The sequence below is a fragment of the Micropterus salmoides genome, unplaced genomic scaffold (assembly GCF_014851395.1).
Source record: "Micropterus salmoides isolate LMB-PRFRI ecotype aquatic unplaced genomic scaffold, ASM1485139v1 Ms_hic_scaffold_4, whole genome shotgun sequence".
Taxonomy (NCBI): Eukaryota; Metazoa; Chordata; class Actinopteri; order Centrarchiformes; family Centrarchidae; genus Micropterus; species Micropterus salmoides.
This window is the reverse complement of record NW_024043372.1, coordinates 16586800-16606518: the sequence shown is the minus strand read 5'-3', so window position 1 is coordinate 16606518 and position 19719 is coordinate 16586800. Positions and strand designations below refer to the sequence as shown.

The window sequence follows — 19719 nt, the reverse complement described above, 5'->3', positions numbered from 1 at the left end:
ACTTAAAATACTGGGCTACACAACCCCAGTTTATAACACAATCTTTCTGTTTTAAATTTAAAGTTCAAATTGAGATATTTTTTCTGATTTTAGAAAGCTCCTCATAGATGACAGTACTGTTATCACTGGCAAGCTACACCTCATGATGAGTAAACAGACCTTCATGTGTAAAATTGGTGGCGTGCCCTCTTAAAAAAGTATGTCAGTTCCTCTTGAAAGTGGGCCTACAAGGCGAGAAATGCAGGAAGCATTTATAAAACGATACTACTTGCAATAGGCTTACATTTAAAATGAATGAAAAGCAATGGAAGCTATGCATGTAACAGGCTGTAACCAAAGAAATAGACCACATTGTTCCCATGTAAGCTATAGTGCAGTAGTGTGTCTTGGTGAAACTTATTGGGCATATAATGCCTCTGCTCTTTACTGACGTGTAATACATACTTACTCCAAAGGCCTATGTTTTCATGGCATGTAACAAATGTGACATTGGGAACAAAATACTATACTATACTAAAATACTATTAAGTTAATGAGCTTTTTAATTTTTTTTTAGTCTTTATATACAGCCTACGTAGGCCTATATACAGCATTGCCTTCTCGCTATTTCTGCATTTACTGGAATACTTTATATCAGTGGTTCTCAAACTTTTTCACATAAAGGACCCCTAAACTGAAACAAATTAGACCACAGACCCCCATCTTATAAGATTTTGTCCCAAGGTCCCTAATCAGATGGGGTTTTTGCTTTTATGTTTTATTACAGAAACTTTATGAAACCAATGACCAAAACTCATCACATTGTGTTAGTTATGGATGGAATGATATTGAAAATAAATTATTCCTCTTTTTTCTAGGGACCCCACTTTAGGAACCAGATTTAGCTAAGGTGCATAATGTTTTCCAACAGAGTGAATCATCCTTTCCATTGAGCATCTTTGGTTCATTGATTGAGTCGTTTGCTCGTAGCTTCAGCGCCACCGTGTGACGACTCTGCTACAATTCAACCATATAGCCTACCATTTAAAAAAAAATACATAATCATTTTGTTTTTTAAGCTAATTATTTGTTAAATACATTCTGAGCGCAGTAGCAAATACCGTGTTTGATGAAAAGACCAAACAAAATGACGCTAAACAACAAAGGGGACCATTCTGTCATCGCATTGGTCTAACGGTACGCATGCGTAACGACGCAGGTCTTTGTAGGGGATGCTCGTTTCGTTGGTTTGAGTTGGCCGTTTAACTCTTTCCTATTGAAGTAAGTCAGCGAACACAACACCGCCCATTCGCCTGCTCTTGCAGGAAATCCAACGCACACGCTGTCAAGCTAGTAACCACATCAGCCTGGAAGCGTCCGGCGGCAGAGAGACTGCTGGCTCATCGATCGTTAGCTTTTGTTCTTTTTGGTTAATCGATAATATTCACGTTTGAAGAACTGTTATATTATATAGTGATTTGTTGGTCTGGTCTTTGCATCGCGCAGACAATGGCTGATCCAAAATACGCAAACTTGCCAGGAATTGTAAGTGGCTACCACTAGCAGACATATTAGCAACATTGCTACTTGGCAGTGCTAGCTCCGAGCTGTGACAGCTAAGTTAGCTAACATCCCGCCTGCTTACTCTGTTGTCTGCTTATTGTTACACAGCGAGAATTATTCATTGTAGATTCTTAGTCGCTAAGTTTTCAGCTAATGACGTGTCTTGTTATACAAGGCATCAAAAGAGCAAGGGCTAGCAAATACGTGATTTTGATTGGGCCGGGGCGTTGGCCAGGCTAACCACAATAAACGGGATATCTGATCGTATGTTTAACGTCATCTAACTGTTTTAATAGGCCTTTAACGAGCCGGACGTGTACGAGACAGGTGACCTTCCAGAAGATGATCAGGCTCAGTTTGAGTCGGTAAGTGGACGTTTTTTATTCACTGGATTTGTCAGTATGCAGACTGGTGGCTAATTCGCTGCATATTCATTGAACTAGCTAACAAGTGTTTACACTTTATAACTTAAAGATGTATCATATAATCAGTGTGCATTGTCCCTGCTACGATTATACACTTACCCACGCAATTTTTTGGCTTAGTATTACTACTGACTGATGGCACTGATTGAAGTTCAGCACTACTGTATTAATGCACGCATGTACTGTGATGTCACTTAATATTATTAATTCATTACTGAGCTATTATTTATGAAATCTAAACTGTCACTGCATATGTACTTTCTTTACTAATTCTGTAGAGCAAATGAAAAATGTGTGTTCTTCTTTTATCTACCAAATTTCAATATAATTCTTCTTGACTTGATTTTATTGATGCTTAATATATAATTTCTCATTTATTTGAAAAGCTTATATTTCAAAAAAAGATGTATTTAAATTTTGTTCATGTTTCAAAAAGCCAACATACCCTTTCAGGTTACTGTTTAACTCCACTTCCATATATTATGCACATTAGTATATCTGCTTATTTATACACAGAGAGAAATAAGAAGTATAAAACAGGTGAAAAATCTTTCTCTCAAAGTCTCAACCAACCAACCATCATCTATTAAAATGTCAAGGAACAACATCTACTGTGGCTGTTTGTGATGATGATGGTGTTGTGACAAATATCTATTCTAACAGCAATCTTGGTAAGCACTTTGTGAACAGTTGAGGGATGCTGGTCTGACATTGCTTTTAAACATGTCTGAGCTGTTGACTGACCAGCTGAGTAAATCCTAATTGGCATTTTCCCTTCCATGTTTCGACCCCTCCTGGGACCCTAGTTTGTACAAGTAAGACTGGCTCCATTTTGCCCTCAGTGAGCTTAATGCCATGCTTTTTATGCATGTTTTTAAATCTCATATACACTTTTCCTACCTTTAATTGATTGGGATGAAATGAGAAATAGATTGATGGAGTGTCCCTTTTTGTGCTTTGTAATTCATCAATTTTTGATTGTTTTGAAGTGCAATGAATTGATTCTTTTCCTTCTGTTTGTGTTGCTCATTTAAACTATTTTAAGGCAATAGTCATGTTCAGCAGCACTTTAATTTCGCTCTTTTACTGGGTCATGCTTTCAAAGCAGTGAAAGCTCGAGTATGTGTCTGTGTGAGTGACTGGAGAAAGAAAAGCGTTTGTCTATTTGTTTTAGATATTTCCCTTTTTAACCTGCCATCTTGTTGTAACAGTTGCTTTTTGGCTAACCACATAATTCTGACTAACTGGAAACTTTAAAGGCCCCTATACACTATGTGATAATGTCTTGCAGGTTCATTGCAAGTTGCACTTTGTGAGATGGATATAATATCATAAAATCTTCGATTTTGAGACACAACCCTGGTGAATCATAGCATCAATGATGTTAAAAAAAAAAAAAAAAAGCAAACAGACACTGCATTGACTTGAGCGATCCATATGCACTTATCTTGTGTTTTTAAAAATGCAGCCAAACCAAGCTTTGGCCATGGTGCTGGGGCTTCTATGAATTTTGCTTCTATGAGTTTAAATTGCACTTGGCAGGTATCCCTGGCCTTGTGTTGCTTTACAAAAAAAGTTATGCAGGGACGTAGTATATTTTAGTTTTGTGTTATATTGGTTGGTTTATAGTAGAGCTGAATGGAAAAAGTCAAATTGTGATTATTTTGATATTGTGTTTGCAATGTGAGTCACATGTTTAGTGGGAATGGTAATTTTTGCATTTTAGTGTTACTGAAAAAAAATTAAAAATGATGATTATGTGATTTGTCGTCTGCGGCACTGCTCCATTGAATATCGTTTATTTCCGTTTACCATATTTATAATTGCTTTTAGATTAATGTATATTGTAGCATTCTACAACTTGTTGTAATGTGTCAAATAAAGGACAGACTTAACGACTTTCAGCGTCGGCCAATGGCCGTGCTGTTCACACTACACAACTTGCCGCCTTGTAACCGGATCTTGAAGTCGTTGTGCTGTTCACACTACGTGACTGATTGGTGACAGGGGGTCACAGACTACACGAGCTGACAGCGCCTGTGTGTCACCCGACGCTGGTCTCCAAACCACGTTTTTTCATGAAAACACATGTGAAATGTGAAACAGGAATTGACACAAAACAGCTGTTGTTTATTATAAAGATTGCAATTATAAAGACAAAGAATATGGATGAAATAATCGTTTAGCACACACAGGTAGCAGTGATTGTCTGTGCTACAGAGAGAGCTGGAGGTGAGTAAAAAGTGTTTTGTAGTGAAAAAGTAGCTGCCTGCTCTCATTGACTGGATGTGGATGTCGAGTTGGCCGACTCTTATAGATATTTGGTATGCTAGATACCTGACTGCCGTCTGCAATGTGTCAATGATGCGTCAGGGAGCCATTTTCATGCGTTGTTGAGTTCACACGCAACGAATGGCTTAAATCAACCTTGTACATTGACGCTAACTTTCTTTGGTTACCAGTGCTTTAATTTGGCAATAGGTAGACATCATCTTGGAGTGATTACCAAAGATATCATCTTTACGTTTGTCTGAGACAGCCAAACAAATCACACAGTGTATATGGGCTTTAACCTGGATAAACTTAATGAACTGCTTGCATGTTATTAAGAAATGGAAATAACTCTAGCCTACTGAATGATTTATGATAGATGTCAGTTTCTGGAACAGAATGCATTTCAGGGTTTCTCGACCTCCCTTTAAGCACCCTTAAATCAACCGTTACCATTCATTCTACCTCATGGATTGATTTTTATAACACCAGTCCCCTGCATCTACAACATAATGTTGTGAGACCTACAGTGCCCTCCATGAGAGGGTACAGTCACACTGCATTATAAAGTACAGTATGGTATCAAAGGAGAAAGTAACGTGTTTGGTGTTAATGTACCATCTTACCACCCTGAATCGGGAAAGAGAGAAAGGACTGGAGACATCACAAGCAGTCTGAACACTGTGTCTCCAGCGGTTTTTAGCAGCAACTCTCAGAACACTGCTTTCTTTCTTATCTTTCCCCGACCCTGGCCGACCTGTTCCTGTTGTGTGCATGGCATGTGATAACCACATTAATCTGTGTTGTCTCTCTCTCTCTCTCTCTCTCCCCCCTTCTTTTTTCTCTCCCTCTGCTCTTCCGTTACTTTCTCTAACTCTCTTTGGAAACCCAAGGAGCTGGTAAGAGCCTGACTAACTCTCCTCCTCACTCCTCCTCCTCCTCATCCCTACATCTGTGTAACTGTCTTGTGTTCTGTGTGGTTTTTATTTTTCCATCTGTCTTTGTATCCGAATCTGTGTGTGAGCCTGGACTCATATCATCTATCTGTATGTGTCAGTGGTGTTATAATCTTACCCGTAGCCTCTAGTTCATAATTGATCAGTAGGAAGTGTTGATCAAGTGTTCCACATTTTTTTTGTGCTCCTCAGTATCACTAATCAAAAAAAAAAACACCATTTAGAAAAGAAAATGTTAGTGGCTTCCAGCTTTGTGCCTTTTTCATTCACATAACATTGATTTTTACCATCGTAGACTTATAACCCATGGATGATATATTTTTTATTATAATTGAGCCTTTTTAGGTCTACAATCAGGCCTTTGTAAAAACTACATAAAATCTACATAATTTTGCACATTTGTCTCTTGCCTGCTGGTACTCTAAATTATGTTGAAATAATCTGGTTCTCCCTAAGACTGCACCAAGTAATGGCTGCCGAGCTCTTGCAGATTTTCATGATTCATGGCTTTTAATTTCTGAGGGTATCTGACCTTGGCAAGCAATACTACACTTGTTGACTAAACCGCATAATTGGTTATCTATTGAAATTATATTTCAGGGGAATGATCAAGTGTAGAATTTCATCTCAGATCTTACCAATCTGTCAACATATTTCAAGTCTACCTTCGGTTTCGAGACTTTTGGCTCACTGGCTCAGTAAGCCATGGCTCTTTGCTGTGTGTGTAGTCTTACACGCCCTTTATGATTTGGTACAAGTTCAGCTGACTTCATTTCTGGGTGTTTCAACGACAGGAGGAGCTCTGCAGTGACAGCGTGGAGAGGATTGTGGTCAACCCCAATGCAGCCTATGACAAGTTCAAAGACAAGCACGTCACCACCAAGGGACTTGGTCAGTTCATAGTGGGTGATAAATTACCTGTAATCTATCCGTTATGTTAATCATAACTAATTAACATGACTAACTCTTCAATGTATTACAGAAACGAAAAGCTGCTAGTACAGATATGGATTGAGAGTCACAACAAATTCAAAATGTTACTGTAATAACTTACGTTTATACAGAGATGTGTTTCTATTATTTAGCTTACCCTCATTGATATTAATAGGCTGGACAGAATAGTAGAAACACCTGCAGTTTAATGCAATGCAATTCAACAGCACCACAAACTACAGCCTCCAAAATGACCATAGACTTGAATCAGCACCTCCCTAAAACAGTTTCAACAAGAACTGAACATTATAGGCTTCATAAAGTTAGAATTTATTGCAGGAATGTTGTATTAGACTGTATTAGTTTTAGCTAGGTGCTCCTAGTAAACTGACAACTGAGTGTATTTCCTTTTATCAGGGAGGTTTCTGACGTTGTTTGCTGTGTCATTACTTTAGTCAGTATTGTGACATATACAAAACGTTACTGTAATCTTTTTAAAATAGCTTTTACAGACAATATTTACTCTTAGTGGATAAAGAAATTTACAATCTCCATACCATTAATACAAACATACAACACCAAGGCAGACGAAGTTAACACGTGCTGTTTGCTCTTCTGTTACAGGTGTAACAAAACAGGTGTAACAAAACACATCCATCCTTTTGCTGATTTCAAACCCCCAATCTTGTTCTGGCTCAGACATTTTTTTTCGATTTCTCTTACAAACCATTTGTCTCCTTTTCACAGACTTCTCAGACAGGATAAGCAAAAGCAGAAGAGTGGGCTACGAGTCAGGAGAATTTGAAATTGTGAGTGCATTCTGCTCAGTTCATTATTTCACTTTTTATTCTTTCTGAAGGTGTTCCACTCTGTGGGTAACAACATCATTGTGATTTTTATTTCACTCGCTACATGTGTTTTCTGATAGTCAAGAGTCTGTGATGGTGATGTTGTGCTTTCTCTACAAGACTCACTTTGCTGTGGTGTAATATTCATATCATATCACTTCTCTGCTCTTGCTCTTTGTGTAGCTCGGAGAGGGCTGTGGAGTGAAGGAGACGCCCCAGCAGAAGTACCAGCGCCTGGTGAACGAGATCCAGGAACTCACTCAGGAGGTGGATGCCATCCAGGTGAAATGACGGCGAGGCACACACATGCGCTAACACGCACTCCTCCCTTGCCCATAGGACTTGGCAAGGGATGGTACACTCTGTTTACCCAGCCTTTATCTTGCTGTCCGCACACAAATTCAATAGCCTTTCACAGAGGGACTTTCTTCTTCTATACTTCTTGACCAAGTCATCATGTATTTATTCAGAGGAGTGCAACCTTTTAATTTCAGAGGTGTGATACGATGACCAGTTCCTACTGTTGCACTCATGACCTGAGTGTCCGATCCAAAGCTTAGTATGGTGTGTGCACTGAAGCACAAAATTCACTTTGTAAGTTTTGATTAAAACCGGTGTGAGGAATTGCTTTTTTTTTCTCAGACTTACAGAGACTCCACAACCAAGAAACTAATTAAACCTTAGGTGTCATTAACTTGGATATGCGTAGAGCAGGGTGCAAGCTGCTCTGAGTCCAGACCAAAGTCTAATTCAACCTGTGAACTGGAACTTTATGTGAGCATATCTGTGGGTTTTAGCTCACGCAGGGCATGCTGGCAGAATTTGCAGCCTGGCTGTGGGGAGCAAGCTGCTTCTCTACTCTAACCTCTACATTTACACTGATGAAAGACTTCCTTGGAGTTATTGACTTGTAGCAATGTGTGTCCATTCATCAGGGTGAATGTGGTGTGTGCATGGATGAGAACACACTGTAATACACTTCGATAGCCCCGATTAACTGAGAAATAATGGCACAGCTTGATGATATTGTGCTAAATTCTCATGGAGGGATGACACCAGACATCTGGCTATGCATATCCAAAGTTGTGCCTGACAACTATAGATCACTGTTAATAGGAAAATTCTGCCGTTTTTCAAACTCTGTGTTATTCTCGGAAGTGTGGCTGTTTTGACTACGGGTCCACATAATTTTGCACCTCCACCTCTGTTGTAGAGAATCAGGACATGCAAAAGAACATATATTGGAAGCTTTCCAATTAATTTTACATAAATCATTTAAAAACAAGTGTCTCTGAGTCGAAACAAAATTAAAAAGAGATTCGCTAGATTTGGCTATTTATTTTAGTTACCCTTAAGTAGGAATGCAATTAGTTACAATAGCTTATCCAAACCTCCAGTTTAAAAAAACACTGAAATATCCCTTTAATTCTATTCGATGTGAAATATGTCAGAACAAATCCAATTTAATGCCTAGTGTAAGAGTGCTTGTTTATATACACTGTCCATTTTCCTTTTTTTTTTATTAGGCACAACTGGTTGGCCCACACAGACTTCTAGTCATCGATTCTGTGTAGACGTCAGTTACTCAATGACCTTGTGTCACTCTGCTTCCAGGCTGCCACAAATGAAAGCAATGCAGAAGAGCGCCTGACCCCGGTAGTACTCGCGCAGCAGGCAGCCCAGCTCAAACAGCAGCTGGTTTCTGCCCATCTCGACTCACTGCTGGGACCACAGGCACACATCAACCTGGCTGACCCAGATGGCGCACTGGCCAGGTGAGCTGACAAGGGGGTGTACAAGACAAACATATGGAATTTGGGAACCCGAAACCTGTCAGACCAAGACGGAGTGATGTGCTAGGATGCAGGAAATGGATGAAAAAGGGGTACTTTGAGAAAAATAGAGGGAGGCAGCAATAGATGGTTGAAGCGGAGTGTAGGGGAAATAATTAATCTCTCTGAGCCTTGCACTATGACCCAGATATAAGGAGTGAGAGTAAAAAGGGCACGGCGGTACAGCTGGTATCAATGGCTCACATAAACCGGGCTGATCCCAGTGAAGCACTACCCAGGGAGCACAAGTACTGATGGACACATGATTAAGGAAGGGATATAAAAACTGGAGAAGGTGAGAGATTAGCTGAGAGAAGGCAGAGGGAATAAAAACATACTGCTGTGGCTTGTCGGGCCACAGCTCTGCGCGAGGAAAGTGATAAGAGACACTGATACAAGTTAGAGGAGGGGAAGAAAAAGTGACGAAAACCGCTCTGAAAAGATCTAAGCTCACCCTTACCTCGCAGGCTACAACAAAGTGGAAGAGACTGGTCACCAGAGAGAGATGGGGGTGTGGGCACAGCAGCGCATGGTACTGGTAACAATATTGAACATAAAATCCTTTTGTGTCTCCTTTTCCTTCCTTCCTGCAGGCGTCTGCTCACCCAGCTGGAAGCGGCCAAGGGCAGCCGTGGCAGCACCGCAGGAGACACCAAGCCGACGGCATCAGCTAAGGGCCCAGATGGAGTGGTACTCTACGAGTTGCACAGCAGACCAGAGCAGGAGAAATTCAATGAGTCTGCCAAGGTAAAGTGGGAGGGGAGGTGGAGGGAGCAGAGTCAAGTGTCTCGGATGAATGCGCTGGCAAAATGAGCAAATGTTTCAGTGGGTGTGATCGGCTACACATTTTGTTTTCATCCTCATGAGAGGAATGTCAGAATATTTGACTGCAGTATACAGGAGAAAAGGCAGGACGCGTGTGTGCGTGCCTGCGTGCGTTGGGATGCTGTTGTCACTGCCAGCCTTGTCCCTGCAGATGGCTGAATTGGAGAAGCGTCTCGCTGAGCTGGAGATCGCTGTTGGCTCAGGATCAGACAAGCAGGTACACACACATACACGTCCTCTAAAATGCTTCTCTCTTTCATTCACACTAATTCTGTTTATCTCTTTCACTCTTACACCAGCAGAAATTGCACGCTCCTGTTGCTGTGTAACCATCCAGAAAGTGAAATTGAAATAAAGTATTCCACTTGATTTATGTCAACTATTAAGGTGGCTTCATTGCTTCTTGTTAAAATGTATTTTCCCTATGTGTTTATTTTGCAGGGACCTTTGAGTGCTAGTGTTCAAGGAGCAAGCTTGATGGTAAGAAGTCAGTTTCTTTTTTGTTTTTTTTGAAACACACTGTATGTAGTGTGTGTCTGTACTGATAACTGTGTATCTGATGTGCAGCCAGAGAACTGGGTCACACTTCAAAGATGACATCAGTTCCTCCCAAGTTTGTTTATTGTTGCTGTACCAGTAGTAAGAGCAAAAACACAAAGTTATGTGCTCAATCTTATAAACAACTTGTGCGTGCGTGTGTGTGTGTTTGAATCAGGACACCATAGAGCTCCTGCAGGCGAGGGTCAGCGCACTGGACTCTGCTACTCTGGATCAAGTGGAGGCCAGGCTGCAGGTAACGGCATGTTTTGAGAGTTATTTTGCTGTCTTTGCTGGAGAGTTTTTTCATATGTTTGTGTTCAGTACAGGGATTGTTGAAATGCAACAGCACAGCCAAAGCTAATTAATTACAAACTTTTATGCATAGTGTATTTTGATTATCTAACAAATGTAAAAATATTAAACGAGACATAGAACTATCTACTTTTCTGCAAGATCTCAGCCCTTTCTCAGACATTTATGTATTGGTATCTACTGTAGCTTGCCCTTCAAAAAGAATGAGAAGGTAAATAAAGACTTGGGGTTATCAGAAGGTGTATTTTTTTTTCTATTTGGATTACAGCAAAGAACATATTGGTTTATTTTTATTTTTTCTTACCGCAGTAATAGATCACGTTACAGCTGTTTTTATTTTTACATACTGTTAATTATTTTTTCAAATAACCTGATTTGCTGGATGGTTACTGAAATGAGAGGCGCATTTTCTTTGTAGAGAAATTATATGTGGTGTTAGCCCACTGTGAGGAACTGTCAATTTACTACAGTATTTACATTAACCTAATCTATGCTTGTCTTTTTTTCTTAGGTATGTGAATTCCTCTAAAATGGTACCTCACACAAAATAACTTTTTTCCCCTCTCCCATTCAGAGTGTGCTCGGAAAGATGAATGAGATTGCTAAGCACAAAGCAGCGATTGAAGATGCTGATACACAAAACAAGGTCTGTAATCTCTGTACAGTAATCATCTCAGATGCTTTTACACTCTTTGCAACTTCCAGGGTCCCACAGTCAACCTATGATTCCTCTGTTACAAAGCATTTTATTTTGAAACCTGGGCCTATTTTCACGTTCATTGGTGTCGAAATGATTAGTAGGTACAAAAAATTTTGGAAGTGCTTATTTTTGCTGGCGTAATCGTCTACTGCACGACAAGTCATTTCAACACCAAAATATGTGAGCAGTGTTTAAAAAAAAAAACTGAAAATATTCTTTTAAGAAGGAAGATTCCTACCATCATAAGAGAGAGATTTTATCAGGAAGTTGTATATTATGTCCAATAATCTTGTAGTCTCACAGAAGATAATCTTGCTGTTTCAGGCTTAGTTAAAAGATATTAATTTGGAAACTTTTCACTAGCAATTTGGTCTGGGAACCGGATTACCCACTGAAGAGCAGTGCCAGCATCTTTAACAAACAGCTGGCACAGCCTTTAAGCACTCAGAGCCAAACCAAAATGTTATCATTATTCAGGTTTTTCATGTTTCAGCTGTGAGATCTGCATGTTTTTGAGACATTCCTGGGTGTTGTAGGCATCGACTGTTCCTAAGTGCTGTAAACTTAAAAGGCCAGTAGAGGGCAGCGCATGTTAATTAACTCATTATGGTGAATAACAAAGTCATGCAAAGTGGGTTCTTTTTGATACACAACGGTTATTGTACATTGCTGTTTAAATCTTTAAGACACTGCATTACTGTTATTTACTATATATGGGGTGTGACTTAATTAATTGTAAAATGAAGAATTTAAAAATTACAAAAGCATGCTGTAATGTGAGCTTATGGACAATAAAGTCATTGTACCCACATTAACCAGGTCTATGTCTTTAGCCATAAAATACATATTGGAAAGGGCAAATGTCAAGCATGAGCAGCATTTCTAGCATTCACTACCACAGCAATGTCAAGTCGAGTTTGACTGTGTATAACATAGTTTCAATTTATAATTATAAATGAGTCCCCACACTGGTCAAATGTAGACTACACAGCATGAATTTATTCATCACTGTGCATTTATATAATTCACAGTACAATAATTATTAAATCAGGAATATAAGGACAAATCGGTGACATGTTATTTTAGCTGGGGGGCTTTATCTTGGTATTAAATGTGCCCGTATGTGTTTACCTGTCAGGTGTCGCAGCTTTATGACGTGGTGCAGAAGTGGGATGCCGTGTCCACTTCTATACCTCAGGTGGTGCAGAGGCTTGTCGCTGTCAAAGAGTTGCATGAGCAAGGTAACGTGCAGGGTCACCCACTGGTAGAGTGAAATGCATAACAACGCTATGCAGTGCTTAATTTATTAATTCGGAACGGGGGGGGTTGTTCCAGCAGTCAGGGGGGTATAAAATGTCACGGAACGCATCCCCTCTGGGAGGTCCAGGATCCTGGTCTGGCAGGATCGTATTACACTCAGCAAAGTTGATTATTGCTGTGATGAACTTTTAGAATGAAGTATATACATTTAAAATTCATGTTTTGTTGAGTACTAGTTTATAAATGTAGATGTTATGGCAATTCATGAAGTACTTGTGTAAGTTTGGGGAGACACCAAATTTCTCTTTTAGGTCTCGAGCTGAAAAAGTTTGGGAACCCCTGCTCTAAGCCATGACACAATATTAGTTGTTGAGGTAGAGGAGTTTACCGTCACATCACTTTACTCCACAACATTATATGAATGCACTGGTGTTGAGTAATTGGTTCATATTGCAAATATTGTAATGATATTGCTCCAGGGGCAGATTTCAACCCGCTAAAGATAACAATGAAAACTTGGATAATTTATGTTCTATTCTTTTATGTGAGTGAAGACGAACCTTGAAATGACACCCATGAGAGTTCAAGGAGAAGATGTATGTAGGTTAGTGGGGATGGGGAGTGGCATTAAAGATTCAAAATATGTAGGATGTAGCCACAGAACATAACAGGGGCGTGAACCCGGATCACATTTCGGGCAGCGTCTGTGCTAGGAAGTGGTACTTAGTCTGAAAGATTTGCATTTGCAATGGGGAGCATCTGTGTGTGTGAGACAAAAGATGAAAACTAAGCGAAAATGGGATTCAGATGGATAATGGAATTAGCCAAAACCGTGCCGTTCTATTTTAACAAAGGGCAAAAAAATCACTGAAAGGGAGCCACCAAATGGTAATAGAATTCGACTAAATCTAGCAATACTGTTAAACACCCCCTCCGGGAGAAAAGAGATGCGTGATATATATCACGTTATCATCTTCTTATTATTTAGCTCATGAAAGCAGAACCTTGTCATTAATAGATTATATTGATAATTCATTTCTGAGAGCTGAAACAGGTCATTTATCATCCAGACTCTTTGAACCGATCTGTCACAGTCTGCAGCTGAAGTGTTCTTCACTCAATAGGGTTGAGCTGCACTGATATTGTTTTTCTCTATTTTTCTCCTTTGATCTTTCTTTACTGTTGAAGGCAAAAAAAAGAGAATACTGTTTTAATCTTTCAGCCAGTGATCACTTTCAGATTCCATGTCTACACTTGCCTTCATGTTGGCTCAGAGAAAAGACAACATAGCATTTTTTTTTTATTGTTTTTGCCACAAATTTGTAAATTTAAGAACTAATACACTTTGACTTACATATTCTTTCTCTCAACTCCACTGTCTCACAGCCATGCAGTTTGGCCAGCTGCTGACCCACCTGGACACCACTCAGCAGATGATCAACAACTCTCTGAAGGACAATAACACCCTGCTAACACAGGTAGGAAAGTCAACATCTAGTGAGGAATCGGGACAACAGAAGTCATTTTCACAACTGCTGGAGTTGACCTTAACAATTATGGCCACTTATGTGTTCACCTTGTGTGCACTACTACAACCATAGGACCATTATTTAATAGGGCTTCAGTTACCCACACTTTAACAACACTTATCCGTGAATATGTTTCCAGTCATTTATTCAGTTTAAATAGTGAAAACTGCACTTGACTGTTGCTCGTTTAGCCCGACCAACTGTCAAAACTGAAAGATTTTAAAATCATTATAAAATAGGAAAAGCAGCAAATTACCACACTGATGTCTGATTATCAAAATTGTGTCGATCGACTCATCACTTCATTGACTATTTGTTGTTATATTTAAGTAACCAGTTGGCCTTTATTGTCATTATGGGACCAAGGAGATGTCATCAAATGGCTTCTTGTTTTAATCAGAACAGATATTCAGCTTTCAATGATAGAAAAAAGAAAAGTAGTGAATTCTCACATTTGAGAAACTGGAACAAGTGAATGTAAAAACATGTCATTTTTGCTAAAAACAAATACATAACAGGCTAATTGGTTCGTTTTCTGCCGATTAATTCATTTACCTACATTTGTAACCCTTTATATAAGCACCTTTGCTTTCCATTATGCTTGCTGTCTCTTTCAGCTCTTCAAATGCTGCCTATTTTTTATCTCTAATCTACATCTTCTCTATATCTGCATATTTTCCTGCCCCACCTGAAATCATTATCACCACTCCTCTCTCACTACAGCTTCTGTTCCAGCCACTTCTCACTCTTGTTCACTTTTACACCCAACTTTACCTCCAACTTTACTTCCCTGTCTTATCTAACTTGCTACTTTTTTTTTTTTTTTTTTTTTTTTACCCTCCTCTTCCCCACAGGTCCAACAGACAATGAAGGAAAACCTGGTGGCTGTAGAAGAGAACTTCGCTGCGTTAGATCAGAGGATGAAGAAACTCTCCAAATAAACGTTGGCAGAGTTTGGACCGGTCCAGGAGAGTGTAGAACATGGACAAATAAGAGTTGACTAGAGAGCACAGAGGTGGGGGGTGGGTTGGGGTTTAACTCTGTCCTTTCTGGTCATCCCTCTCTTGCTCTCTACTTCGCCTCTGCCTTTTTTTCACAAAGTGGAATGTTAGAAAGTTTGGAAAAGATGGAATAACAAAAAAAGAAGCCCAAATGTTCTTGTCCACCCTCCTTTCCTCTTCCTTTCTCTTGCATCAAATTCACATCAACTGAAAACACATTTGTCCACTCTATACATGCCACTGATTGCAGTCTCCTGTTAAGCTTATTGAGTTTTAGACTGGATTGTTTTTATAATTATTAGTATTAAACATAAGAAATTCCTCCATTTCCCTTTGGAACTGTATTCTCTGGCCAAATAAATGGATCACTGTAGTGTTGGGTTGATGGATAAAACATTAAATATGTTAACTATAAAAAAAGAGAGAAAGTCAAGATCTGTTGTGTTGTAGCAGGAAGCACGTTCATGAGTGTTGGGGTCACGGAAGGAGAGCTTGTAAATATGCCTGTGTACCTTATTGTTTCTTCATACTCAGTCGCTTGTAACTATATTATTATGACTGAGACCAGACACCACAGACAAACTTTTAATCTGCTTTGTCATTGCCTACAAGTCAGCTGTATTGTACATCTGTGGTCATGGAAACTGATCAATAAAACAAAGTGCGATACGCCTGACTCCTTTATTTTATTTTTTTTCATGAGATGAAGATCGCTTTTTCTTTATGATCACTTAATTGTTGACATAGCTACCCACCTCATATTTGCTTTGGTTGGATGAAAAATCTAAAAAATAACTTATTACAATACCATTCTGTCAGTCATACCAAATAATTAAATGTATTGGAACAAGTCCCTCCCCCCCCTAAATTTTACAGATTATGTGGACATGTTTTTCTGTTAGGTAACTTGATAAAAAAGGTATGAGTTCCTGGTAATGAGTCATCAGCGGTTGGTATTGCAAAATACAATCATGATGCTTTGTCGTGTAAATCAGTTTTTGGAGGGTGGTAAATGTGAAAACCGTATTTGCCTTCTTACATAAATTCTAATCCGATGCACATATAAGTATTCAATTTTTTTTTTTTAAAAGTCCTTTGTGTTTTCTTTATTTTAAGGACTTGTTATGCCCATTTATGAACACCAGGTGACAGCATAGTATCTTCATAAACATATTGTTCAGCTTTCAAAGATGCTACCAAATAGACTCCCTAAGTACAAATTTATTTTGCCATTGTTCTGTTCCTGTAGAAAAACATTTGATTACACCTTGTGTTCATCTATCAATCAATACAATACTATAATACCGGATTATTCCCATTGTGAACACAACCCCAGGTATTCTTGGCAGTGAATGAAGACATCCAGCAAAATAAAATCAGGAAGAGACACCAAGGAAATTAGGCTGTATACGTCGTTATTCGCAGAGTAAATTAACACAAGGCACTCGAATTGCTGTGAGGTTAACCTCAAACCCATCTGGCATTAGTACGTTTTATGACAAGCATTAAAACAAAAAGCTTTCTCATGTTTTTATGTCAGGTGATGGTATTAGTGATCAAGGCATACTAGTAACAGTAGGGTAAGGGTCAAATATTTCTGATGAGTCATCCAGACACAGCACACACACTCTAGTCTAGATGTCAGTTACACAATAACTAAAACACTGGCTCTGAAATTAAGATAAATGATAAACCTCTGCTAGCGAGCCTGTGGATTTCTCCTTTATTTTAGCTGGGTGTCATAGCTTGCCATCTAATTGTCTGTGTTGTATCTTTCTTTTATTTGAGAGAAAGATGCTGAGCAGCTTTCCGTTTCCCCCTACATGTGGGTGGGGGTGGGGGTGGGGGGGTCCATCCTGGCCTACTTGGACAGGACATATCAAGTGTGACTTGCAGGGAATTAGATCCAGCGCTCCAACATAGAAGGGAATGCCCCAGACGAGCACAGAGACATACTGTGTACTGTATATCACTGCATTTGTCCTTCTATTTTGGGTGTGCTAGATAGGGTCCGCCCAGCCCACTCTGGCAAGACCCATTTATATACAATTACAAGATGAAGATTACCTGGCTGTCAGCCCAAAATGTTGACAAGTATTACGAATTTATTTGACTAGCTCTCTATGTGACCCTGAATATTGACAGAAACAGAAAACAGAACCCCTATTGGAAAACAGCTGGTTTTAGAGGTGGGTAAAAATTCAAACAAAAAGTATTCAAGGGCTTTTTAGTAACAACAATCTGAGCTCCAGTCAGTCTTGACTGCAGTAAAATTGCAGCTATATGTCAGTAGCTCACACCAACCTTTACTCCACAGGACAAAGTAAATATTTAAGTCCTCAGGTAGCTGAACACAGAGGAGGCTGTAGGGAGCACCAATTGCTCCAAAATCTCTGTTTCTGGTGCTGATATGGGGGAAACTGAGAGGAGAGGAAGGAAAGGATGGAGTAAGAGCCTGGAGTGTGTGTTTCGCTGCCAGTATACCCACCTGTTCAGACAGGCTTTTAAAGTTTAATGTCCTACAGTCTCTTGCTTGAGCTTGTTTTTTTGTGCCTTTGCCTTTTTTCTTATGTCTCATCTTTGACACATATGTCGGAGCCAAGAAATGAAGAAATCAAGGCACTGGATTTAGATATTCATGTCTGTACTGTACTGTGCTGAGCTTTCTGAGACGATGTTATCAAAATAGGAAAAAAAACAGAAAATACCTAAAAGGCAATCAGTTTGACTTAACTTATTTTGAGCATTTTAAAGGTTGTGGATATTGTCTAAAGATAGATTGCAATGTCATGTTATCAAATATTTAAAACAATTCCTATGCATTGATATTTCCTCTGTTTAGTAAAATTACCAGTAATTCTGAAAATAAAATGGAGGCAAGGAAATATTGATGCAAAGAAAGAACAACTGACATCTGAAATCTGAAATTTTCCTGAATGGGTGTGGACAGGTGATGAGCCTGTGGCGAGGCAGAGAGGAGGACAGAAGAGAGTGGGTGGAGGTATAAGCAGAGTAAAATAGGATGGATACTGTTGTGGGGCAGAATGAGGCTTGTCGCTAATGTAAAAAAAAAAAAGAGAGAAGAAGACGGAGACGATAGGGTAAAGAGAGGTGAGGCTCACAGGTACACAGGGTTCAACAGGCTAACAAGATTGTCTGCAAAGTCGCCCTAAAGCTGCAAACACAGAAATCTCTACAAGTGGATGTGACATTTAGCTGTTAAATCTGGACAGGGCGAGATGTGGGATTGAGTTGATAACTTGAAAACTTTACTGGCATCAGGATTAAGTGTGGACGCTGCATCATGCTTGTAAAGAAGATTATCGATGGGGGACCTTCTGAGGAAATAAAATGCAAATGAGTTGATTGATGAGCATCGTCAGACAATAGAGAATTGCTATATTGGCATCAGCTGAGATGGGCATTGGCAAAAGGGATGAATGTAGTGGCAATAGGAACTAAATCTTAAAGAAAGCACTGTTAGTAATATTTGTTGGCCATATATTCCATTTATATATATATTTATTGTCTCACCCACGTATCACTGCCACTTTCATGTTTAAAATAACATTTCAATCCACACACACACAGACATTTTTAAAAGAAAATTTCTTTTCCTGTTCTCATCAAATGGGCCATAATGTGTGTGGGGAGGTCTTTCTGTTAGTTATCTAGGAGCTAGAAAAAGAGTTAAAACAAACAAACAGTGAGAAAGGGCAAGCCAAGAAGAGAAAGAAAGAGGATTTACTGTATCACCAGTACATGTTAACAGCTGTATCAGTTGGTCTCGGTTCAGAGAGGGGAAGGATTCCGACAGCTGGTTGGGGTGTGTGTGTGTGTGTGTGTGTGTGTGTGTGTGTGTGTGTGTGTGTGTGTGTGTGTGAGAGAGAGAGGGGGAACTGGGTGTGGAGCTTGGACCAAGGGCATAGTACAGAAAGAAGGGAGTGTGGTGGCTGGAAATTCCCCATACTCTTTCTGTCTGTAAAACCAAAGAAAAACAATAGGCAATAATCTGATTTAGGGGGATAATGACTCAAAATATTAACAACCACCACTGTGGATTTTTTGTTTTTTCTTTGATTGTTGAATATTGGTTAAATTACAGACACCAGCATTTCTAGTAAATCAATGTGGCAGCAGGACAAAGAGCAAACAAATAAGAAAGAGAAATTCCTTTGTTCATACTTAAATTTTTCTTGGTCTTTATCATTGTACATTTTGTTTTTTCTTATTGTTTTGTGTTTTAGATATGGATATCATAGTGCCATGTTATTACAGTCTGGTAAAGTTATGCGGGTGTAACTGGACTTGTTTTGCTTGAATGAAAATATATGATGTAATATATGTCAGTTGTGTATAGGGATTGGGTAGTTGAGCTAAAAAAATGTTGATTAAAAATGTATTATATTCAGTTATTCATGACTAGGCAGACAAAAAGATATTTAGGCAGATTAAGCTACAGCAAGGGCACCATTACAGCAACTGATATCTCCAAATACAACCATCAGTAATGACTAAATCTCATCTAAAAGCTGATCCACATGACCACACAATTTGCGCTTGTTTACACCCTGTCAGCTCAGTGTCATAAAAAAGAAGAACATAATATAGCAAGAGAATAACCGAATAGAGGATGAATAGAGTATATAATCTATAATCTTTTTATTTTATTTTTACTTTTTATTCTCATTATAAAAAGATTGTCAACTGAATTGACAAATCATTCAGAAAACAGGGATCATCAT

The 19719-nt window shown here is 39.1% G+C and overlaps 1 protein-coding gene across 4 annotated transcripts; it reads left to right on the top strand.

Annotated features, from left to right (window-relative positions):
- The first annotated feature begins 1324 nt into the window (after positions 1-1324).
- Positions 1325-15643, top strand: dctn2 (dynactin 2 (p50)). Of its 4 annotated transcripts, XM_038696963.1 has the most exons (16): positions 1325-1524; positions 1839-1907; positions 2774-2782; positions 5132-5137; positions 5989-6085; positions 6875-6936; positions 7159-7257; positions 8590-8750; positions 9401-9554; positions 9784-9849; positions 10074-10112; positions 10348-10425; positions 11059-11130; positions 12323-12425; positions 13831-13922; positions 14828-15643. In XM_038696963.1, the coding sequence occupies exons 1-16, from the start codon at positions 1489-1491 to the stop codon at positions 14912-14914; spliced, it is 1230 nt and encodes a 409-aa protein (XP_038552891.1). In that variant the 5' UTR covers positions 1325-1488; the 3' UTR covers positions 14915-15643. The 4 variants fall into 4 exon arrangements, with proteins under 4 accessions (XP_038552891.1, XP_038552893.1, XP_038552892.1 ...); XM_038696965.1 differs by lacking the exon at positions 2774-2782; XM_038696964.1 differs by lacking the exon at positions 5132-5137.
- Positions 15644-19719: the final 4076 nt, after the last annotated feature.

Excerpts from the sequence above, each read along its gene's own strand:
- dctn2 (XM_038696963.1), top strand. The coding sequence starts at position 1,489 with ATGGCTGATCCAAAATACGCAAACTTGCCAGGAATT. Across the intron at positions 10,426-11,058 it reads AAGTGGAGGCCAGGCTGCAG|AGTGTGCTCGGAAAGATGAA; the intron begins GTAACGGCATGT and ends TCTCCCATTCAG. Across the intron at positions 12,426-13,830 it reads CAAAGAGTTGCATGAGCAAG|CCATGCAGTTTGGCCAGCTG; the intron begins GTAACGTGCAGG and ends ACTGTCTCACAG.